The sequence below is a fragment of the Engystomops pustulosus genome, chromosome 9 (assembly GCF_040894005.1).
Source record: "Engystomops pustulosus chromosome 9, aEngPut4.maternal, whole genome shotgun sequence".
NCBI classification, from domain to species: domain Eukaryota; kingdom Metazoa; phylum Chordata; class Amphibia; order Anura; family Leptodactylidae; genus Engystomops; species Engystomops pustulosus.
Window position 1 is genome coordinate 13,379,820 of NC_092419.1, and position 25,737 is coordinate 13,405,556.

General features: G+C 44.8%; 1 protein-coding gene and 1 long non-coding RNA gene across 4 annotated transcripts in view; one reads left to right on the top strand and one right to left on the bottom strand.

The window, feature by feature from the left end:
* Nucleotides 1-25,737, bottom strand: part of LOC140076670 (uncharacterized) — a 140,430-nt gene that overhangs the window by 70,714 nt on the left and 43,979 nt on the right. The window lies entirely within an intron of this gene.
* Nucleotides 1-25,737, top strand: part of PLEKHG2 (pleckstrin homology and RhoGEF domain containing G2) — a 71,891-nt gene that overhangs the window by 9,108 nt on the left and 37,046 nt on the right. The window contains exons 2-4 of one of the 2 annotated variants that reach the window (XM_072123299.1): nt 4,172-4,256; nt 19,190-19,264; nt 19,601-20,037. In XM_072123299.1, coding sequence (XP_071979400.1) covers nt 19,216-19,264; nt 19,601-20,037 — 486 coding nt within the window. In that variant the 5' untranslated portion in view covers nt 4,172-4,256; nt 19,190-19,215. The remainder of the gene's footprint in view (nt 1-4,171; nt 4,257-19,189; nt 19,265-19,600; nt 20,038-25,737) is intronic. The other variant, XM_072123300.1, reaches the window with a different exon arrangement.

The following is a 25,737-nucleotide window of genomic DNA, read 5'->3' on the forward strand; positions in this document are numbered from 1 at the left end:
TCTTGGTCTTGTTTCTTCATCTCTAGTTAGTACCCGAGGGAGAACAAACTAGTCCGAGGGGAGGAGGAGAGCAGTGACGGTCAGGACCACATCACACCAAGGGATACAGTTTAGCATTAGTGGGGTCTCCCTAAGTGCCAAATCGACCTCTGGATGTAATTGCTACACAGTGGTACCAGGTTTCTTCAGTGGTGGCCACGGTACTCCACCTATCGCACTAGTGTCCCCTTCTTTACCCTTCGTCATCATACCTATAGCTAAATTAAGCAGTGATGGTAGCATTAGAGATTTTAGGAGAAGAGGTCAGGCCAGATTTGAGGGCCCTCATGGGATGCTGATTCTGTGCCACCAAAGATCTTAACTAGTACAACTTCATAATTCTGACTTTGTTTTTGGACTCTCCTTCCTCACTGTATACCCCTGGGTATTGCCCTGAAACCTGAGCTGAACCGTCTGGAAATTACAAGGATAACAAGAATACACTAGCAAAAACCTGGGAATTCAGCCCTGGAAGACCTAAAGGGACCTTTTAACACTGTCAGATCTGGGTGTCCCAGCACAGAGTGCGGAGGTGACACTGCTGTATATCAGTCGTTCCCCATATACCTGCATACAGAAAGTATACGGTTTTGTTTAGATCAGCCCCCATATAATCATAATTGGGGTCTAGTGGCCACACAGGCCATTAATGAGGCACTTATTGCAGACTGATGCATTGTATACACAGTAGATTCCACATAAAAATCATCACGAAGATGCTCAGACCCCCCCCCCTGTACTTAAAAAATGATGCACTCATATATGATTAAGGATAGCCAGCTTTAATTTGTTGCTTACTGCTGAATCATTGGCTTTCAGTGCTGAGACATCATATTAGTTGTATTTACTAGTAGTTCTCATCACTAGTTTAAAGAAGACCCTTTGCCGCCTCACACATGTGGAGATGAACATATCTTACACAGATTCAGGAGAATTTAAAATTTTCTTTGCAGCGGAGATATCAGTCCCAGTATCTGACCATTACAATCCTCTGCACTGTCAGAGAAGAGGAGCTGAAGCAGAAAATAGTATCATAACACACGCCCCGTCCGCTGCTCCTCCCCAGCTCCCTGCTCTCCTCTCTGACAGTGGAGAGGATTACAATGGTCAAATACTGGGACTGATATCTCCACAACCATCGGGGCTACAAGGAAAATTCAAAGTGCTCCTGAATCTGTGTATGATCCCCTGCATTTTAAGGTCTCTCTGTCTTGTGAGTGGAGACCTAGCTGCTGAGAGTCACTTTTCCCCCTCTCCTCTCCAAAGAACCTTTTGGACAAAAGTCAGTTTCGGTCCAAATCTCTATGCAAGACAATTCAGCAGCCATTTCAAAGCTTAGGAGGAAAGTAGGGAGGACGATAATAGTCAGTTCAGAAAGAAGAACTTTGCTCAGAGACGATAAACGACAAAGTTTCTATTATTAAATAGTACTATTGAGTTAGGCAATAAGGGTGTCCAGGGGTGGGGTGTTACTCTACAACCCCCAGTCCTTCCACACAAGATGACAAGATCCTTTAGTCTGGCTGGTGCTTAAGTAGAACTGGTATGTGATACTGAACCAGTGACCTACTAACATTTGCTTCATTTGATAACCCCGCCAGCACGTTTGCCAAGTCTCATACTCGATTTTCTTTTCCTAATTACATCCATAAATGAGAGGATGCCGGTGAAAGAAGTATGACTCTGCGGGGGCACACAATAGCCGATCCGGGGCCATTCTTACTTTCAGTGTCGAAAGCCGGGCTGATATTGTGACTCTGGGTGTGAGCGTGTTATAAACTTACACTTCCATTACCTATAGGAGGAAATGAAAAGTAATTGTGTTAATGAATCCCGGGAAACCGAGGTTTTATTGGCACCAGGCTGCTGCTTGATGTGAGATTCCTGTACTTAATGTGGATATGATGAGAGAAGAGGGAGGAGGAGGGGGGTGTAGGCTCGATATGGTGAAGAGCTAGGAGTCGCCCTACTGATAAGAAGACTTAGGACTAATTAACTTTGGAAGTTTAGTAAAGGAAATACAATGTGCATGTGCTTTGCATGGGTGAGCTGCTACGGGAATGACTAGACCATGAAGGCTGCCAACCATAAAAGCATTTCCAATACTGATTGGCGCAGATTTACTTACCCGGCCCATTCGCGATCCAGCGTCGCGTTCTCTGCGCTGGATTCGGGTCCGGCCGGGATTTATTAAGGTAGTTCCTCCGCCGTCCACCAGATGTCGCTGCTGCGCTGAAAAGCATCGGAACGCACCGGAATACACCGAGCCGGGCTGAGTGAAGGTAAGTGCAATTTTTGCGACACATTTTTTTTAAAAATGCAGTGTTTTTTCCGAATCCGTGGGGTTTTCGTTCGGCCACACCCCCAGATTTCCGTCGCGTGCATGCCAGCGCCGATGCGCCACAATCCGATCACGTGCGCCAAAATCCCGGGGCAATTCAGGGGAAATCGACGCAAATCGGAAATATTCGGGTAGCACGTCGGGAAAACGCGAATCGGGCCCTTAGTAAATGACCCCCATTGTCTCCAATACTTGCCCAACTCATGGCTTATTACACACCAAGGTGGGGTAGACAGTATATACTAGTGTCTACCAGCAATACTAACTTATGATCTTTGCAATGTTGCTTCGTATATCGTACAGAAGGGCTGAAAAAATATACATAATAGGGTAGAGTTATAAGTGAAGGGTTGGAGTTGTCCAACTTATTTTTTAAAAACTACTTTCTGCTGTTGAGCGATGGAGTAAATTAGAAATGGGCACCATTTTTGGCTTCTCCGTTTCCAAAGGTGACAGCCAATCACACGCCTTGATAAGTACGGCACAAAGAGCACTTGACTAAAGTGAAAGGTCATTTGATGGACAACCCCCGTTATTAGCTCCATTGACGTATCTATTCATATGCAATATTGGTGAGACGCGCACTAGTTGGGCCACCAGCTCCCTCACCTTCACCACTTCCAAACTCTTCTAGTGGTGGCTGGTTCCCTTGAGAACAAAGGATTGGATTTGTTTAAATTCTACATCATCAACTTTTTTCTGTCTTGACATGTGCCCCAAAACTTTTGACAAACATCAAATGCACATAAGACCATGAGGAAGGCTCACCACGGCAGATTCTGCCAACCTTGGTCTCTTAAGGGTCGTGAGGATGTTGACCATGACTGGGGCAGAAAAAAATAATGGGGCAGATTTACTTATCCGGTCCAGTCGTGATCCAGCGGCGGGTTCTCCGACGAGGATTCGAGTCTTCTGGTGATTCACTAAGGTCGTGCGCCCGATGTCCACCAGGTGTCACTGCTGCGCCGAGGTCCACCGGAGTTTACCAACCTATTCATGGTGCATGTAAGTGTGTGTTAAGCGACACTTTTAAAAAAAAAAAAAATAGTGCGATTTTACCGAATCCGTCGGGTTTTCCCATGGCCAGGCCCCCGGTTTTCTCCGCATACAAGCCGGCGCCGATGCGACACAATCCAATCGCATGCGCCAAAATCCCGGGGCAATTCGTAAAAACGCGATTCGGACCCTTAGTAAATGTGCCCCACTGTGTTGGCTGTAATTCCTGTGGTTAGATCTATGCGGACAGTCCAGCCAAGCTAGAGTCAGGTTTGGGCCAACACCGGTGGTAACCCTGCAAGTTTACTAGTCATAATGAATGACTACTGTGCATTTCTTCTATTCAAAATGTTCGTGAAATTGTCAGCTTCTAAGGTTGCATCTCTCCTGAAATCTGACCCCAAAGTCTTCCCTCTCTTTTATATCTGTCTGAATATTGCTTACTTGGCTTTCTGAGACAATTTGCTACCTACTTATGAAATCTATGTTATCTTTTGAATAACTTACTGTCAGTAGATTAATAGAGCACATTTAGTCCGGTGTAGGAAAAGGTGGAGTATGGGCTGAACCTCGGGGGCCGGACTAGTGACTTGACTGTGGTAGAGAGATTCTCCAACTAAGAAGTTGATGCATTGGTCCACCAAAGGAAGCCATTGTTTGTGGGAGCCATATCACTTGTGCTCTATTAATTTACTGCCACTGGGTCTCCAATGATTGTCTATTATAACAACATAACCCTGAATCTATTTCCATGTCTTACAAATTAATCCTTACTATCTAATATTATCTTTCCAGCCGTTGAGCTACCAGGGTCTTCCTCCTCATCAGGATTCACATCCTCTCACAATGGGATGAAGATATCTGGCAGTGGCTATTTTTGGTGAGTCTCCGATTATTCTTCCTCTAACGTCAAGTGCCAATTTCCTCTCACGTCCTTATAATATATATACTATCCCCCGTACTAACAGAATAGTCATGTATAGGCAACTTTTTTTGGTTGCGTGTCTCAAAATCATGTCTCTAGGAGTGGGGAGTCTAAGGAAGCTTCTCGATTATCGTTCTTGACCTTGTATGGAGGAATGCACTTTCCTGGTCAGATTCTAAGGTCACAGCCCCCAAAATAGTTGGGGTAGGGTATTTAGAAAGTGAAAACTATAAGATGGCATAAAAATGCCCAAGGATAGAAACTAAGAATAAAATGAGTATCAGTTCACCAATCCAAAAGGCGAGACAGAAGTGAAATCTAGAAACCAAACAAAGGTCAAGATCAGATATAATGGGGCCACAATAACAATCCAGAATAAGTGTTGAGCAAAATATGGACTCTAATAGGGGTTTCTGCTTCAGCAGAGGACTCTGGGAAAATATGCAAAGCTTTCCAGGATGGGGCAAGCAAAACCGAGCCAAACCAGTTCCCTACACTGTACTGAGGAGACCCAATCAGGTGGAAACAATGCTGGCTACAGTTGGGAGTCTGTTCCTTCTGGAATAGATAGACAGGTTTGGTTTTACTCCCACATCATGTCATAAGGCCTCTTGTAGGTCATGCTTGATGTCAAGGGAGCTGCCTTACAAGGAAGCTAAAAGAGGCGTGGATTTCCTTGTCCCATCCTGGAAAACTTTGCATGTTTTCCCAGAATCCCCCTAGTGGAGCATCTATGGCTATAAGACTCCACATGCCTACATGGTGGCCTTAATTGGCAGTTTCCATAATTGAGATCTCTTACTTCCCGACCTTAGCAGAAGGCAGCATTTGAGGAAGCTAAATACTTACCAATCCAGAGGGTGTCCCTGGCTCCCACATGGACCACCCTTTACCGCACCTAGACTGGGTTTTCTGCCTTAGCTACCACCCCCTTTGACATACCCAGTTGAGGCTGTGAGGCCTGAGTTTCCTCTAGATAGGACAATCATCCAAGGTAACTGGTTCTCATGAAGTGGAGAGCAAGGAGAGCCATGGCCAAGGGGAGCAGGGCCAGATCTTCCAAGAAAAGCTCCATTGTTAGCATAAGAAGAGTTAAGAAGCCATTGCTTGTAAGAGTTCCTGTTATTCGTTATCCCTTCAAGAACCCGACACATGGAGATGACTTTTAATATCTCTTACATACCACTATAATGTCTATAAGTGTCTCATGGAGGTTCCATATGGTGTCACACAAGCCTGTGAGGTGCCGACAAGGACCCTCCATACAGGATCCGTTCTTGTAGCTTTGTTTGGTGCATTCATCGACCATAACAGGTTAAATCATCTCTTCTGACCCAAATTCTTTTAATCGGACCTGGTCAGGGGTGACTCGGGCCCACCCTTGTTTAGATCACTCCCATCACAATTAGCAAATCTTTTTTAATATCTCCTCCGGACAAAGAGCTCATTGTGCTATAAATGTCAGGGATGCCTCTCGGTGCCTGTCGGGTTTGTACGGTGATGTCCTGCGCTGCAGATGTACACGTTCCTCCTACAACATTTGTAAGATTGTTTATTGTCAAGTGTTTATGGCAACGGCAATCGTATTGTTCATTTTTGGGACCTTGTGTACAGCTGCCTCCTCCTCCTTCATAGGGTCAGAATTCTCAAAGGTGAATCATAGAAACACAAAACTGTACTCTGTAATATACAAACATGTGATGAAGATGTAACGTAGCAATAAATCAGGGTATTGTTTGACAATGCCCGCAGGGGAACACCAAGGTTGAGGGGCCCCATAGCAAAAAATCTGATTCCTTTCATACCATATAACTCTGTTATAGGAAGGACCTAAGTTGAGTTGCATTTGGGTCTCCGTAGCTGTGAAGGCCCAAAGGTCCCCCTATCACTAAAGAAGATACATAAAAATAAGGTGCCCTGATGTTGTACTAGGTCCTAGGAACCTCAAATTACCATATATACTCGAGTATAAGCCTAGTTTTTCAGCACAAAATTTGTTCTTAAAAACCCTAACTTGGCTTATACTCGAGTCAAGAAAAAGAAATGGTCAAAACTCACCTTTCCGACGTCATCCGTAGGTCCTATGCTTGTTTCGATGCTCCGGTGCCGCCACGGGTCCTTCAGATCCTTTCGGGTCCCCTCGCGATGCCGGCAGCTCACAATGACGTCAGCAAGCAGCTGACGTAATTCTGTGTCCCGGTCGAGCGCGAAGACCCAAAGAGGAGCGGAAGAATCACAAGAGGACTGAAGGACCCGAAGGAGCACCAGAGTATCAGAGACAGACTGGGCAGGCTACATACTATATGGGCTGGGCAGGCTGTATACAACAGGGGGCTGGCAGGCTATGCACTACAGGGGTCTTGCTGGCTATATACTGGGAGGCTGTGACCAATGAATTTCCCGCCCTTGGCTTATACTCGAGTCAATAGGTTTTCCCAGTTTTTTGTGTTGAACTTAGGGGTCTCGGCTTATACTTGGGTCAGCTTATACTCGAGTATATACGGTACACTACTGTATCCTCAATAATAGATAACATGCCCAACAGAGCCCAGGAAAATGAGATGGAACCACCATGATATAGAGGTTCTTTCTTCGTGGGCCCTGCACAAGGGGCCCAACATATCTATGTATTGATTCTCGTATCATCTCATCTATAGCCAATACAATAATTACTGAGTGGTTCCTTGCAGATCATATCTGATCACAAATGAGTCTTAGCAGTAGAACATGAAGGGGACTATTTTATTCTATAAAGACCATCAGATTTCAGAAGATGACCCATACTTATTGTCAATGCCTACAAGTGAATCCGAAGCCCCATCTCCTCAGGTGCCACTATCCACATTCTCCACCACCTCGATACAAATTCCCGCTGGTGCAACCATCTACAACGTTATAGTCTATAATGTTTCCTTTAGAAGCCTTGATATTATATAAATTCAATGTAATCATCTGGCATTGACAGAGACGAAGGGTGTGAGGAGGAGAGAGGAGATCACGGGAGAGAGGGCTTCACTACAGAAGCAGGAAGTGAGGAAGAGGGAGATTAGGGGAATGTTTACAGAAAACACACGAGAAGAGCTCAGAAAAGCGCTGCCTTGTAGGCTCCTCTAATGACCAGATGTTGGGGAGAGGAGTAACACAAATTACTTCGCTTACTGAACCATGGCTCAACGATTCCCAACCTTCTTACTTTCCCAGGAAAGATTGACCTTTCCCTCTCTAAACGACCCCCTAACTTATCTCTAGTGTGAGGCCAGGAGGTATCTACAAAGCTTCCGACTAGACCAATGTGCACCAAGATCCCTTCATCAGTCAATGTTTGATAAGCGTGTTTACAAAGATAATCGGCTTCTGTATCAGTAGACGTGGTTGATCCTCTCTGGCTGTAGCCATGGTGGACCTCCATCTTTCATCCTTGGTCATGCCTCGTCACCCTTCACAATGTTGCTCTTTCCAGCCATTAATTATAGTTACGGTAAATGCAACCAATAATTTTCCTACTTGTTGGCTCCCTACTACTTGAAAGTTAGAAGGAAACCGATGTCTAAAAGCAGAATCCATTGTTTTCTATGGAAATCAATTTTAAGCCAAAGGCATGGATTGATGGGCGAGAACAATGACGAGAAAGAACTCAATGGAATAACGTGTAGGAAGGAGATAGGAGAAGTAGAACGTGTCAGGCCTTTCCTCCATCCGTCCCTGACCTCCAATGTTCCCAGGCCTTCCTTTACTACACCGAGGGTGCTGGGTTCACTGCGGCCACTTACTAACACTGGTATGGAGTACTTACAATATGTAATTACAGTGTAGTGTACGTCATAATTCCCAAAACTGTGCACACCAACTGAGGAACTCGCGTCAACTTAGAAGTCTCATCTAGTGTAGTCCTCAGAAAATTGGTTAAAAATATATGTACATACAGTACAAGCCAAAAGTTTGGACACAACTTCTCATTCAAAGAGTTTTCTGTATTTTTGTGACTATAAAAATTATAGATTGACACTAAAGGCATCAAAACTATGAATTACCACATGTGGAATTACCATATATACTCGAGTATAAGCCTAGTTTTTCAGCACAATAAAATGTGCTGAAAACCCAAACTCGGCTTATACGCGAGTATATACGGTATATACTTAACAAAAAAGGCTGAAACAACTGAAAATCTGTCTTATATTCCAGGTTCCTTTTACTTTCATCACTGCTTTGCACACTCTTGGCTTCTCTTGATGAGAGACAAGAGGTAGTCACCTGAAATGGTTCTCAAATCACAGGTGCCCTGTCAGGGGTAATAAGTGGGATTTCTTGCCCTATCAATGGGGTTGGGAGCATCAGTTGTGTTGTGCAGGAGTCAGGTGGATACACGGCTGATTGTCCTACTGAATAGACGAGTAGAATTTGTATTATCGCTAGTAAAAAAAAGCAGCTAAGAAAAATGAGTGGCCATCATTACTTTAAGAAATGAAGGTCAGTCAGTCCAAAAAATTGGGAAAACTTTGAAAGTGTCCCCAAGTGCAGTTGCAAAAACCATCAAGCGCTACAAAGAAACTGGTTCAAATGAGGACCGTCCCAGTTTAGTTGGACCATCATTTATTTTTCAACAGGACAATGACCCCAAACACCTCCAGGCTGTGTAAGGGCTATTTGACCAAGAAGGAGAGTGATGGGATGCTACGCCGGATCACCCGGCCTCCACAGTCACCAGAACTGAACCCAATCCAGATGGTTTGGGGTGAGCTGGACTGCAGAGTGAAGGCAAAAAGGCCAACAAGTGCTGAGCATCTCCGGGAACTCCTACAAGACTGTCGGAAGACCATTTCAGGTGACTACCTCTTGTATCTCATCAAGAGAAGCCAAGAGTATGCAAAGCAGTGATCAAAGCAAAAGGAACCTAAAATATAAGACATATTTTCAGTTGTTTCACACCTAGTATAAGTCTATAATTCCACATGTGATAATTCATAGTTTTGATGCCTTCAGGGTGAATCTACAATTTTTATAGTCATGAAAATACAGAAAACTCTTTGAATAAGTAGGTGACTCCAAACTTTTGGTCTCTACTGTATATATAAATATATATATATATATATATATATATACATAACTTTTATGGTGATATCAGTATTATCCATGATGTACGGTCACATATCGAGAGGTCAGAGTTACATATGTTGAGTATTCCACATATAGGATATGACTATGCTATGATCCATGGTACGTATACTTTATATCATATCACACACATATTATGTGGCAACATCAGCATTAGTTATTATATTCTGTAATATGTACTTGGTGATATTAGTAGTATATACCGTATTATATACATATTACATGCTGATGACCCCATTATTTTTTATATACAGTATTAGATTATATGGTGATACCACCATTATTTATTCTACGTGCAGTCCCCGGGTTACATACAAGGTTCTTTAGATTTGTACTTAAAGGGAACCTGTCATCAGAAATTGGCCACTACTAGTATATTGTCAGGTAGCAGAACACCTTCTAGTTTTTGCTTCTTTCATGTCCCAGTGTGATGGCATATAAGCGAGATGAAAATTGGATGTATAAAGTCAAGGAGGAGAGTTTTACATTGAAGTCAAGGTGGGAAGCTCTGAACGCCTCCTTCTCTGCCTTGTGAGGTGAGCCAACATCATTAGGGGTTCTGTCTGGAAGAAGCTGACATATTCTCCAGGTAGAAAAAGATGAAAGAGAAATCCTACAAACAAAGAAATCCTGTGTGAGTTGCCGGATTTACAGACATCATATTTTTCAGTGGAATTATTGCCAATTTTAACGTGCGGTCCCCTACTTAAGAACACCCGGCTTGCAGATGACCCTTAGTTCCAAACAGACCTCTGATTCTTTGCAATTGTACTTGAAGAAGGGCTTAAAGCCCGAAACGCTTTTACTATGGAATAAAGTATTTTAACCATTTGTGAAGACTCCCATCCGATTAGCGCCGTTCCAGCCTTTTTTCGGGTATCTAATGCCTCCTTCTCTGTGATGGACATTGATCATCGGACTTCAGGAGATCTGGTATACGATGTCTCTGGATGCAGGAACATCACAATGATGGGGACTTTCTGAGGAAGAGAGAGCTTGACTTGAGTGTTAAAATCTCCGCCTCCTTGACTTTACACAACCAATTTACATTTCACTTCAAAGTTGATTTTCTGGATGATGTCACCGCGCTGGGTCATGAAAGAAACATCATCTGGAAGGTGTGCAGCTGCTTAGCAACATACTGGTAGTGGTTTACTAGGTCAATTTCTGCTGACAGGTTCCCTTTAAGATGAAATTGTATGCAAGTTGGAACTAGTATTTTTTAACTATGTTTTCAGAACAAAATTTGGATTTTCACAATCTTGTGTTGTCGTGGGACCAAGGATTATGAATAAAGCTTCATTACAGACACCTTACAGCTGATCATTACAGCCTGGGACTATAGTAACATCCAGAGAGGTCACCAGAGGTCAGAGAGCTTCCGTCTGTAACGAGGGGTTGTCTGTAAGTTGGTTGACCTCCTGTATACTGTATTATATACAGATGATATGATGATATCTGTATTATTTATTGTATACGGTATTACATTACATGGTGGTTATATGTACCATATTATATACATATTAAGGTGATATCCGCATTATGTATCACATACTGTATTATACACATATTACATGGTGATTGCTGACATTCTTACCGTATCTCGCACTTAGATTGTGTTATTTATTTGCACAATAATAGCGGTATAATATACTGTTGTGTGATGTAAGTATTATGAGACGAAATGTCTCTATAACCAGAAGCGGTGCAGTAACCAGCGTCCTGGGCTGAGGAGCTTGCAGTCTATTCTCTCTTCTTGCTGCGGTTGTCTCCAGCTGTGGGGACATTGTGAGATTACTCCCGGCATTCCTGTACACAGCCCCCCTCCTCCCCGCCGCCAACATCCCAACCCTCCTCTTCTCCCCCTAGTGATCCCCCTCCGGATGGTTAACCCTCTCCTCACCCGGCTTATCTAGATGGCCAACACCGGCCCCTGCACAATCCTGGAGATTGACTAAACTGTGACCAAAAAGTTGCACCCAAAAAGTAGTAGTTGTGAGAGATCCCCACATCACACAATGTGACCACAGAGTTATAGAAGATGAACCCCTGGTCCCGTGGCCAATGTGAGGACCTCTAAGTCTTCTACACACACTATGGGGGAAATTTATTATCTGGACCTGAAATATTCACAATTTCTTCCAGATCACCAGGAATTGGGATTATTGCCCCTTTCACCCAACCTCCATCCAAAGTGGGCGTGAAAGGGGTGTGCCTGGCGGTGGAGTGGGCCGCAGAGCAGCAGAGGGGCGGGGCTTATATAATATGATAGATACATTTGCTCCATTGTTAGGCCCAGTTCACACCTGGGTTCGGACTTAGTAACACAACCCCTGATGACCAAGATTATTATACGCACTTCCCATATTACAATCTAACTATATATTACCCAGTGCCTAAATAAAAGTGCCATACAGTGTTCAAATAACAGTATAATTCACAGTCTAAATAATACAATATATAACACAGTGGCTAAATAATACCACCATACACACACTCATTGCTGAAGAGTCCTGAATGGAGTAACTGAGGCCCCCTGAATGAAGGGGCCCTGGGGCATGTGACCTGTGTGCCCCCCTCATAGTTCAGGCCAAGTTGTGTCTCCTTTATGTGGATGATGTTCTGCCATTACTTGGTATTGGATCAGACCTGGCCCCCGGCCCAGAAGTACAAGCCACAGACCCTGCATTATCCAGACATCAGGGAATCTTTCCATGTAGCGGTGGTGGTGGGGTGTATACAGGCGGCGGGTGTGTGCCCTGAGGATGGGATATTACTTACACTGGTGATTGTTGGTGGAGACAATGTCAATGGTTGGCAAGTCCAATAGTTATAAAAATACGAGAAGTTTGTTAAAGTTTTTTTTTCCGGAGCTAAATTTTAAGGAGTTTTCCTCATAGAGGCGCACATGGTTTGTGCCAGGACACATTGTAGTGCCATGTACCAGACATCGTGCCCAAAATACAAACCTCCGATATTGGGGTTTCATTACAGGGAGGTAAAAAGCTACAATCGCTGCTCTGTTTATAGGTGCACAGCCCAGTGATACGCTACAGGCGCGGCCAGGGTGACCACATAATTGGGTTATGTGCATATGGGACCATGGGAATGTATCCTGTACTGTAGTATATGGAAGGCCATCCATGTGCAGTAGCTTAGTGTGCTGCCATATAGTGCACTATCAAGTCTGTGTGCTGCCATATAGTGCACTGTCAGGACTCTGTGCTGCCATATAGTGTGATGCCAGGACTCTGTGCTGCCATATAGTGCACTATCAGGTCTGTGTGCTGCCATATAGTGTGATGTCAGGTCTGTGTGCTGCCATATAGTGCACTGTCCGGGATGTGTGCTGCCATATAGTGCAGTGTCAGGTCTCTGTGCTGCCATATAGTGTGATGTCAGGTCTGTGTGCTTCCATATAGTGCACTGTCAGGTCTGTGTGCTGCCATATAGTGCACTGTCAGGACACTGTGTACTGCCATATAGTGCACTGTCAGGTCTGTGTGCTGCCATATAGTGCAGTGTCAGGTCTCTCTGCTGCCATATAGTGTGATGTCAGGTCTGTGTGCTTCCATATAGTGCACTGTCAGGACTGTGTGCTGCCATATAGTGCACTGTCAGGACTGTGTGCTGCCATATAGTGTGATGTCAGGTCTGTGTGCTGCCATATAGTGTGATGTCAGGTCTGTGAGCTGCCATATAGTGCACTGTCAGGACTGTGTGCTGCCATATAGTGTGATGTCAGGTCTGTGTGCTGCCATATAGTGCACTGTCAGGACTCTGTGCTGCCATATAGTGTGATGCCAAGACTGTGTGCTGCCATATAGTGCACTATCAGGTCTGTGTGCTGCCATATAGTGCACTGTCAGGTCTGTGTGCTGCCATATAGTGCACTGTCAGGACTCTGTGCTGCCATATAGTGTGATTTCAGGTCTGTGTGCTGCCATATAGTGCACTATCAAGTCTGTGTGCTGCCATATAGTGCACTGACAGGACTCTGTGCTGCCATATAGTGCACTATCAGGTCTGTGTGCTGCCATATAGTGTGATGTCAGGTCTGTGTGCTGCCATATAGTATGCTGTCAGGGCTGTGTGCTGCCATATAGTGCACTGTCCGGGATGTGTGCTGCCATATAGTGCAGTGTCAGGTCTCTGTGCTGCCATATAGTGTGATGTCAGGTCTGTGTGCTTCCATATAGTGCACTGTCAGGTCTGTGTGCTTCCATATAGTGCACTGTCAGGTCTGTGTGCTGCCATATAGTGCACTGTCAGGACACTGTGTACTGCCATATAGTGCAGTGTCAGGTCTCTCTGCTGCCATATAGTGTGATGTCAGGTCTGTGTGCTTCCATATAGTGCACTGTCAGGACTGTGTGCTGCCATATAGTGCACTGTCAGGACTGTGTGCTTCCATATAGTGCACTGTCAGGTCTGTGTGCTGCCATATAGTGTGATGTCAGGTCTGTGTGCTGCCATATAGTGCACTGTCAGGTCTGTGTGCTGCCATATAGTGCAGTGTCAGGTCTCTCTGCTGCCATATAGTGTGATGTCAGGTCTGTGTGCTTCCATATAGTGCACTGTCAGGACTGTGTGCTGCCATATAGTGCACTGTCAGGACTGTGTGCTGCCATATAGTGTGATGTCAGGTCTGTGTGCTGCCATATAGTGTGATGTCAGGTCTGTGAGCTGCCATATAGTGCACTGTCAGGACTGTGTGCTGCCATATAGTGTGATGTCAGGTCTGTGTGCTGCCATATAGTGCACTGTCAGGACTCTGTGCTGCCATATAGTGTGATGCCAAGACTGTGTGCTGCCATATAGTGCACTATCAGGTCTGTGTGCTGCCATATAGTGCACTGTCAGGTCTGTGTGCTGCCATATAGTGCACTGTCAGGACTCTGTGCTGCCATATAGTGTGATTTCAGGTCTGTGTGCTGCCATATAGTGCACTATCAAGTCTGTGTGCTGCCATATAGTGCACTGACAGGACTCTGTGCTGCCATATAGTGCACTATCAGGTCTGTGTGCTGCCATATAGTGTGATGTCAGGTCTGTGTGCTGCCATATAGTATGCTGTCAGGGCTGTGTGCTGCCATATAGTGCACTGTCCGGGATGTGTGCTGCCATATAGTGCAGTGTCAGGTCTCTGTGCTGCCATATAGTGTGATGTCAGGTCTGTGTGCTTCCATATAGTGCACTGTCAGGTCTGTGTGCTTCCATATAGTGCACTGTCAGGTCTGTGTGCTGCCATATAGTGCACTGTCAGGACACTGTGTACTGCCATATAGTGCAGTGTCAGGTCTCTCTGCTGCCATATAGTGTGATGTCAGGTCTGTGTGCTTCCATATAGTGCACTGTCAGGACTGTGTGCTGCCATATAGTGCACTGTCAGGACTGTGTGCTGCCATATAGTGTGATGGCAGGTCTGTGTGCTGCCATATAGTGTGATGTCAGGTCTGTGTGCTGCCATATAGTGCACTGTCAGGTCTGTGTGCTGCCATATAGTGTGATGTCAGGTCTGTGTGCTGCCATATAGTGCACTGTCAGGACTGTGTGCTGCCATATAGTGTGATGTCAGGTCTGTGTGCTGCCATATAGTGCACTGTCAGGACTCTGTGCTGCCATATAGTGTGATGCCAAGACTGTGTGCTGCCATATAGTGCACTATCAGGTCTGTGTGCTGCCATATAGTGCACTGTCAGGTCTGTGTGCTGCCATATAGTGCACTGTCAGGACTCTGTGCTGCCATATACTGTAGTGTGATTTCAGGTCTGTGTTCTGCCATATAGTGTAATGTCAGGTCTGTGTGCTGCCATATAGTGCACTGTCAGGACTCTGTGCTGCCATATAGTGTGATGCCAGGACTCTGTGCTGCCATATAGTGCACTGTCAGGGATGTGTGCTGCCATATAGTGCACTGTCAGGAGTCTGGCTGCCATATAGTGTGATGTCAGGTCTTTGTGCTGCCATATAGTGCACTGTCAGGTCTGTGTGCTGCCATATAGTGTGATGCCAGGACTGTGTGCTGCCATATAGTGCACTATCAGGTCTGTGTGCTGCCATATAGTGCACTGTCAGGCATGTGTGCTGCCATATAGTGCACTGTCAGGAGTCTGGCTGCCATATAGTGTGATGTCAGGTCTTTGTGCTGCCATATAGTGCACTGTCAGGACTGTGTGCTGCCATATAGTGTGATGCCAGGACTGTGTGCTGCCATATAGTGCACTATCAGGTCTGTGTGCTGCCATATAGTGCACTATCAGGTCTGTGTGCTGCCATATAGTGCATTGTCAGGGCTGTGTGCTGCCATATAGTGCACTGTCAGGGCTGTGTGCTGCCATATAGTGCACTGTCAGGTCTGTGTGCTGCCATATAGTGCACTGTCAGGAGTCTGGCTGCCATATAGTGTGATGTCAGGTCTTTGTGCTGCCATATAGTGCACTGTCAGGTCTGTATACTGCCATATAGTTCACTGTCAGGGCTGTGTGCTGCCATATAGTGCACTGTCAGGGCTGTGTGCTGCCATATAGTGCGATGTCAAGACTGTGTGTACTGCCATATAGTGCACTGTCAGGACTGTGTGTGCTGACATATAGTGCACTGTCAGGGCTGTGTGCTGCCATATAGTGCACTGTCAGGGCTCTGTGCTGCCATATAGTTCACTGTAAGGGCTCTGTGCTGCCATATAGTGCACTGTCAGAGCTGTGTGCTGCCATATAGTGCGCTGTCAGGACTGTGTGCTGCCATATAGTGCGCTGTCAGGACTGTGTGCTGCCATATAGTGCACTGTCAGGACTGTGTGCTGCCATATAGTGCACTGTCAGGTCTGTGTGCTGCCATATAGTGTAGACGTCTACATCGTGAAAATGAACCCGGCCCAGGTGGGTTCAGTACTGATACCACTCCCCTATTAGCCATCCGGGTGGCGCCGCCTGAGGCGAGTGGCTCAGCTATGGGATGACTGTGCTGCGGTGCTTTCATGTTTCTGGGGTATAATATGTGTAGTATTAGGATAGTACCTGTACTGTATATAATAATCTCCTGGCTCGGTCATATCAGCCTGTGCCCACATTGACACCAGAGCGCTGTGTTCAGTAAGCGGGACTGTAATACCAAAGGTAGGTCCAAACCCGAATCTTTGTGCAGATTGTGGAAACGCCTCGTACATCAGCCGAAACGAACCTGAGGACAGATGAGAACTTTCCATCAGAGTCAAAGGATATCAGAATCACATGTGAAGGAAGCAATTAAATTGGTGGAAGGGAATATGGGCTCACGCCCCACTGTACCACTGCCCGGGATCTGTCAGCTCTGTGGACTAAAGACAGAGGGGGAGAGTTATGTAAAAGCCAAAAATGATTCCACAGTATTGAGTATTATACCTGGTGACCCCATTGATTCACCGTTGCACCAGGCCTCTCTTAAAACAGCGGTTTTGGTAAGTCAAAGACACGCCCCTTTATTGTTCCAGTTTAGATTATTGAGGGGGCATGTCTGTGACTCCTATCCTTAAAGAGCACCTGTCATCAGGAATGTCTTTTTAAGCAGCTGACAGGTTCCATTAGGCTCTGCTATGCTAATTAAAAATCAGCATTCTGAATCATTTCAGTATGTTATAAAAGTTTATTTCACAGTAGTGTGCCAGTAGTGTGTGGTGAGTCCCAGAGGAGGGGAAGCCGCAGCCTGTGTCTCAGTCTCCTCGTGTATTCTTCATCTCTTCCACACCATCCCCCTCCTCCCCTGCCTCCTCAATGCACATGACAGGAAGTGGGGAGGGAGCTGGATGAGTTAGTGATGGGAATTACAGCTCTTCTTAGTGAGCTGGCTCATTAGGCTCCGCTCGCTAAGAAGAACCAGCTCTTCTGGCTCCTGAAATAAATATATAGTAGGGAGCTGCAGGCCAGTCACTCACCCCACACCACTCCATGTTTAACCCGATTGTATCGGTTTAAAGGGGGCGCAGTGATCCAGTTAGGGGCGGGGTTAAGTGAGCCATGGGCTCATGTCGTTCACTCATCACTAGGATGAGTGTAAAGGAGAGGAGACTGACACAGCCCACTGAGGTGGCAGCTGTCTCCTTCCCAGGGATCCACCACACACTGCTGGTAGGGAGCCAGGTAATGTGAAATAAAGTTCTATAAAGTAGTGTTAGAATGCTGACAAAGGTTTTTTAAAAATCGACATAGCAGAGACCATTGTAACCTGTCACCAGCTAAAGATGACATTCCTGGCGTGAAAACCATGACATGGGGCGGGAATACAGGAAATGTTACATGTGCAACAACATATACAACTATACAGTGGAGCATAAATGTGCACACGTAAGCATTAGAGGAACCATAAGAGGGGATGTTCCAAGTCCAAACCCCTTCTTTATGGTAAACCTCCTATTTATTAGATCCCTGACCTGGTTGGACTTGCCAAAACCTTCAGCTGCTCATGATGGGGCCCCAGGGGTCCCATGCCCCCATTCTAATGGTGTGAGGGTCAAGTATGAAAAACACTTTTTAACTCAAAGTCTATGGGACGGATAAAAACAACCAATGTCTGTTCTTGGCTATTTCCATCAGTCCCATAGAGCATAGAGGAAGCGCTACGGGCTTATTCATAAAGGGCTATGGGACACGTTCAGAGGGTTCTCCATTAGTAGGACCCTAAGAGATCAAAAACTAATCACCTATCCATCCAGCAAGCCTTGGACATTCGTAAGGGAAAGTTAGCTCCATATTTGGGGTAATCCTAGGCACCTACAAGAATTGATGGCAGGGGTCCTACTCATCCACTCTTAGAAACCCCTATTGCCATTCCTGCCTCAAAAAATCTTGGGTTAGAGGCTGATAATGGTTCTTCTTATCCAATGCGGAAATCCGTCGTCTTCCTCTATGAGGTTTTGTTGTAGTTGAGCTCCGGAGAAGGCTACGACACCTTGAAACTCTGCATGAGACGTAATGATCCAACAAGTCTTGGGTTCGCTTAACATGTCCCTGGGTCAAAGAAGGATTGGCCATGTTAGACTTCATCCCTTGTTTATGTAGGGTCTTCTCCTTTAAACAAGAAATACTGTCATCTAAAAGCTATAAAAAGTTATTGGCCGACCTCATGGACGTCAGGATCTTCTGCCCTGTCGACAGTCTACTCGCAGCTATAGTAGAAATAAAATGTCGTAGGCCTATGAGCAAACCCCTAACCCCAGGTCACCAGTGATCGCCGCGCTCCGACAACGATCTAGTGTTCACCCAATATGAAGGGGGATCACAAGTGGTTCCCATTCCGGTGACTGATAGGACACTTGGACGCCTTTTTGTAGTTTGGTGAAGTGAACTTTTCCTGGTTTGCGGCATGTACACCGCACGGCTATATGCTACTCTTCCTGTCACCATTAATATTAGGTCATTGAATTATAGTTTTGGTTTCTCCTGCTTTTTTTCCCCACCCCAGTGCAGTCATATGTGGGGACGGTGGGTTGCCTATAATTGCAGATTTGGTGGCTACACAACCAGTAATAATAATAATTTGGGGCTGGAGGATTAGACCACAAGACGTTAAATGCGGCTTTTACTCCCCGTCCGCTAAGTATAAAAGTAATCGAGAAGACCGAGGACGTGAATTATGTTCCTAGATCCGACAAGACCCGAATGAGGCTCCGTGGTAGACCTAAAAATTACATTACTAGAGAAAATACTGGAATATTTTTGGAATTTTTTTGCTTGCCAATTATTATGAATAGAGGATTATTAAAAAATGATTTAATTAATTAATTCTTCTCATTTTAGGACGGGGAGACCCCCATCTTTTCAACATGCCGGAAGGAGTCCTGAAAGGAAGCAGAAAGCGAACAGGTGAACAAGGTAAGTGAGAAGGGAACCTCGAGGTCTAAGGGGGAGAAGAAGCTTTATTCCGAATTATGGAGGTTACCTGGTTTCTTCAGAACTCGTTGTATGGCTGCAGCTTGTGTACAAGGCCCATAGAAAGTCTATAGTAGTCTAAGACACGCCCCCTGTCTTGGGTCATGATGACAAATACAGTTCAGCATAGGCTCAGCAATAATTTAAAGGGGTAATGGGACCCTCACTCTTATCCCATAGCCTTTTGGGATCCATATGGAAATCTTGGTCTTGTGGATAAGAACTACAAACTCGAAAATCTAAAGAAAAAATTCCCCCTTATTTTTGTGTCTTTCCTAGCTGCCCCCAGGCCCTCGTCTGTCAGTTCTCTGAGTGGAATAGCAGCCGGGATGTCTGGCAGCTGTACCTCCGTGAATACTGTGTGTTCGGACAGCGACCGTCCGGTGAGTCTCAGCTCGTCCACCTCTTCCGCCTCGCTCCAGGACAGTCACAGCTCGTTTGGTAGTAGCGGGACCCTGGGATCCTCCCAATACTGCGGCCCTTCTTATCCTCAACAAAATGGCAGTGATATCAGCCTGGACCTTACGCCTGTGGCCCAGTTGGAGATTGAACACAAGGTCCTGGCTAATGAACGAGCCTTTCTTGGCTGCACGTGGTCTCCAATATTGCGCAAAGCAAAGGATCCCAAGGCCAAGCTTTCCCATGTGGACAGAGTGGTGCTGGAAATCCTGGAAACTGAGCAGGCCTATGTCCGAGATCTAAAGAGCATCGTGGAGGTAAGTGGTCCACTGCTAACGTCTTGGTATGGCTGACAACATTATACTTCTTTTCCATTTGTTTTTCTGGTTTCCATCTGGAACCTTGAGAGGAATACCAAAATCCTGGTAGATGTTGGGCCACCTCTTGGAGCACAACGATCTAGAGATTGGTGATCCACCAATTCCCATCTTGTTGCCATAGGGCAGTGATGACAAACCGAGTGCCCAAACTACATCCAAAACCCACATATTTTTCGCAACGTGCTAATGCGACAATTTAAACAACTCCCTGCTCTGTCACAGGTTTAGATTGTATAGGTACCTGAGGACACCAATACAGTAGAGAGAAGGAGAAAAAGCTTTGGTTATTATTGTAGCTTCCTTCTAGAGTCCTGGGCTGCCTGGGACTGCAAGAGGCCTTGAGTCCTGTCTGGCGAAGTCTGCGGTGGAGTTATGGCTCGGGTGCCCATAGAGAGGGCTCCGAGTGCCACCTCTGGCACCCGTGCCATAGGTTCGCCACCACTGCCATAGGGAATGTAAAGGTGACCACGCAGGCACGACTCTCTCCAATTACTAGTGGCGGGTTCCAAAAATATCAAAGTTGGTAGACTGAGCTGTTTTTAGATGTCTTATTGTAGTGAATGAAGAGAGTGGTCACCTCCAGGCCTTACATAGGAGCGAAACGTTGGAGAGGGTTTGAGCCTGCGAATAACATGCTGTTCAGTGAGTGTTCAACCCCAATTATCATAAGAATGGGGCACCTTTCCCCTAAATTTATGGAGCACAGGTCAAGCATGCCTCGGTCTCTCCATTTATTGTCTTCAGAGATGGCCAAGTTACCTCCAACAATGCCCTAATTAATGGAGTGTCGGGGCTCATCCTCAACCTCCCGCTCGATTACTTTTCATGAACATGAAGGTCACAATAGTCGGACCTCCTAAAAATAAGGGATAACTTTCAATATTGGGCCACCAGTTTCGTGTTACATGTTGCAGCCATGATTATTGCCCCCCGTTATTTTAGTTTAGGGATTATCTTCCACGATTAACAGCACGTGAATCAAAGCAACAATCTGGTGGTAAGTGTGGACAGGGGGGGGTCGGAGAAAGCAACTTTTACATTTCCACCGGGGATGTGACATGTAAATGACGGATGTGGGCGCAGCTGCCTGGGCCGTGCACTTGTATTCTTAGCTCCGGGGCAGCTGTGCCCTCATGTTCTTCATAACTGGCATTTCTATGGTAGACATGGCTGCCCGCTCTACATACTGGGAATTTGGGGATGTTCTGCACCCAACTATCTGCTGACTTTTCATTAAAGGGAAAAAATTCTTCAAGCTCCGGACGTGAGGATCATATGTTCTACTCAGGTTCTTACATTAACAAGAGAACCAAGAACATCGCTCAGCATAAGCGTCATTATTATTATTATTACACTTTTTACTACAGACAGGACTTTTGTCTGAAACATTTCAGGGTCGAGATAGTAGAAATGGGCCCTGACAGTGATCGCACACGACTAACATCAAAGGTTTATTACCAGAAGTAGAAGCTAATACTGACCAAATATGTATATGTACAACTGTGTGTACAGTATTATCCCTGTGACATCACTGTGTGTATTATCCCTGTGACATGACTGTGTGTATTATCCCTGTACTGTGACATCACTGTGTGTATTATCCCTGTACTGTGACATCACTGTGTGTAATATCCCTGTACTGTGACATCACTGTGTGTATTATCCCTGTACTGTAACATCACTGTGTGTATTATCCCTGTACTGTGACATCACTGTGTGTATGATCTCTGTACTGTGACATCACTGTGTGTATGATCTCTGTACTGTGACATCACTGTGTGTATTATCCCTGTACTGTGACATCACTGTGTGTATTATCCCTGTACTGTGACATCACTGTGTGTATTATCCCTGTACTGTGACATCGCTGTGTGTATTATCCCTGTACTGTGACATCACTGTGTGTATTATCTCTGTACTGTGACATCACTGTGTGTATTATCCCTGTACTGTGACATCACTGTGTGTATTATCCCTGTGACATGACTGTGTGTATTATCCCTGTACTGTGACATCACTGTGTGTATTATCCCTGTACTGTGACATCACTGTGTGTAATATCCCTGTACTGTGACATCACTGTGTGTATTATCCCTGTACTGTAACATCACTGTGTGTATTATCCCTGTACTGTGACATCACTGTGTGTATGATCTCTGTACTGTGACATCACTGTGTGTATGATCTCTGTACTGTGACATCACTGTGTGTATTATCCCTGTACTGTGACATCACTGTGTGTATTATCCCTGTACTGTGACATCACTGTGTGTATTATCCCTGTACTGTGACATCGCTGTGTGTATTATCCCTGTACTGTGACATCACTGTGTGTATTATCTCTGTACTGTGACATCACTGTGTGTATTATCCCTGTACTGTGACATCACTGTGTGTATTATCCCTGTACTGTGACATCACTGTGTGTATTATCTCTGTACTGTGACATCACTGTGTGTATTATCCCTGTACTGTGACATCACAGTGTGTATTATCTCTGTACTGTGACATCACTGTGTGTATTATCCCTGTACTGTGACATCACGGTGTGTGTATTATCCATGTACTGTGACATCACTGTGTATATTATCCCTGTACTGTGACATCACTGTGTGTATTATCTCTGTACTGTGACCTCACTGTGTGTATTATCCCTGTACTGTGACATCACTGTGTGTATTATCCCTGTACTGTGACATCACTGTGTGTGTTATCTCTGTACTGTGACATCACTGTGTGTATTATCCCTGTACTGTGACATCACTGTGTGTATTATCCCTGTACTGTGACATCACTGTGTGTGTTATCTCTGTACTGTGACATCACTGTGTGTATTATCTCTGTACTGTGACATCACTGTGTGTATTATCCCTGTACTGTGACATCACTGTGTGTATTATCCCTGTACTGTGACATCACTGTGTGTATTATCCCTGTACTGTGACATCACTGTGTGTATTATCCCTGTACTGTGACATCACTGTGTGTATTATCCCTGTACTGTGAAATAATTGTGTGTATTATCCCTGTACTGTGACATCACTGTGTGTATTACCCCTGTACTGTGACATCACTGTGTGTATTACCTCTGTACTGTGACATCACTGTGTGTATTATCCCTGTACTGTGACATCACTGTGTATTATCCTGTACTGTGACATCACTGTGTGTATTACCTCTGTACTGTGACATCACTGTGTGTATTATCCCTGTACTGTGACATCACTGTGTTTTATCTCTGTACTGTGACATCACTGTGTGTATAATCCTGTACTGTGACATCACTGTGTGTATTATCCTGTACTGTGACATCACTGTGTGTATTATCTCTATACTGTGACATCGCTGTGTGTATTATCCCTGTACTGTGACATCACTGTGTGTATTATCCCTGTACTGTGACATCACTGTGTGTATTATATCTGTACTGTGACATAATTGTGTGTATTATCCCTGCACTGTGACATCACTGTGTGTATTATCCCTGTACTGTGACATCCCTGTGTGTATTATCCTGTACTGTGACATCACTGTGTGTATTATCCCTGTACTGTGACATCACTGTGTGTATCATACCTGTACTGTGACATCACTGAGTGTATTATCTCTGTACTGTGACATCACTGTGTGTATTATCCCTGTACTGTGACATCACTGTGTATATTATTCCTGTACTGTGACATCACTGTGTGTATGATCCCTGTACTGTGACATCACTGTGTGTATTATCCCTGTACTGTGACATCACTGTGTGTATTATCTCTGTACTGTGACATCACTGTGTATATTATGCCCTGTACTGTGACATCACTGTGTGTATTATCTCTGTACTGTGACATCACAGTGTGTATTATCCTTGTACTGTGACATCACTGTGTGTATTATCTCTGTACTGTGACATCACTGTGTGTATTATCCCTGTACTGTGACATCACTGTGTGTATTATCCCTGTACTGTGACATCACTGTGTGTATTACCCCTTTACTGTGACATCACTGTGTGTATTATCCCTGTACTGTGACATCACTGTGTGTATTACCCCTTTACTGTGACATCACTGTGTGTATTACCCCTGTACTGTGACATCACTGTGTGTATTATCCCTGTACTGTGACATCACTGTGTGTATTACCCCTTTACTGTGACATCACTGTGTGTATTACCCCTGTACTGTGACATCACTGTGTGTATTATCCCTGTACTGTGACATCACTGTGTTTTATCTCTGTACTGTGACATCACTGTGTGTATAATCCTGTACTGTGACATCACTGTGTGTATTATCCTGTACTGTGACATCACTGTGTGTATTATCTCTATACTGTGACATCGCTGTGTGTATTATCCCTGTACTGTGACATCACTGTGTGTATTATCCCTGTACTGTGACATCACTGTGTGTATTATATCTGTACTGTGACATAATTGTGTGTATTATCCCTGCACTGTGACATCACTGTGTGTATTATCTCTGTACTGTGACATTCATGTGTATATTATGCCCTGTACTGTGACATCACTGTGTGTATTATCTCTGTACTGTGACATCACTGTGTGTATTATCCTTGTACTGTGACATCACTGTGTGTATTATCTCTGTACTGTGACATCACTGTGTGTAGTATCTCTGTACTGTGACATCACTGTGTGTATTATCCTTGTACTGTGACATCACTGTGTGTATTACCCCTGTACTGTGACATCACTGTGTGTATTATCTCTGTACTGTGACATCACTGTGTGTATTATCCTTGTACTGTGACATCACTGTGTGTATTATCCCTGTACTGTGACATCACTGTGTGTATTATACCAGTACTGTGACATCACTGTGTGTATTATCTCTGTACTGTGACATCACTGTGTGTATTATCCCTGTACTGTGACATCACTGTGTGTATTATCCATGTACTGTGACATCACTGTGTGTATTACCCCTTTACTGTGACATCACTGTGTGTATTATCCCTGTACTGTGACATCACTGTGTTTTATCTCTGTACTGTGACATCACTGTGTGTATAATCCTGTACTGTGACATCACTGTGTGTATTATCCTGTACTGTGACATCACTGTGTGTATTATCTCTATACTGTGACATCGCTGTGTGTATTATCCCTGTACTGTGACATCACTGTGTGTATTATCCCTGTACTGTGACATCACTGTGTGTATTATATCTGTACTGTGACATAATTGTGTGTATTATCCCTGCACTGTGACATCACTGTGTGTATTATCTCTGTACTGTGACATTCATGTGTATATTATGCCCTGTACTGTGACATCACTGTGTGTATTATCTCTGTACTGTGACATCACTGTGTGTATTATCTCTGTACTGTGACATCACTGTGTGTAGTATCTCTGTACTGTGACATCACTGTGTGTATTATCCTTGTACTGTGACATCACTGTGTGTATTACCCCTGTACTGTGACATCACTGTGTGTATTATCTCTGTACTGTGACATCACTGTGTGTATTATCCTTGTACTGTGACATCACTGTGTGTATTATCCCTGTACTGTGACATCACTGTGTGTATTATACCAGTACTGTGACATCACTGTGTGTATTATCTCTGTACTGTGACATCACTGTGTGTATTATCCCTGTACTGTGACATCACTGT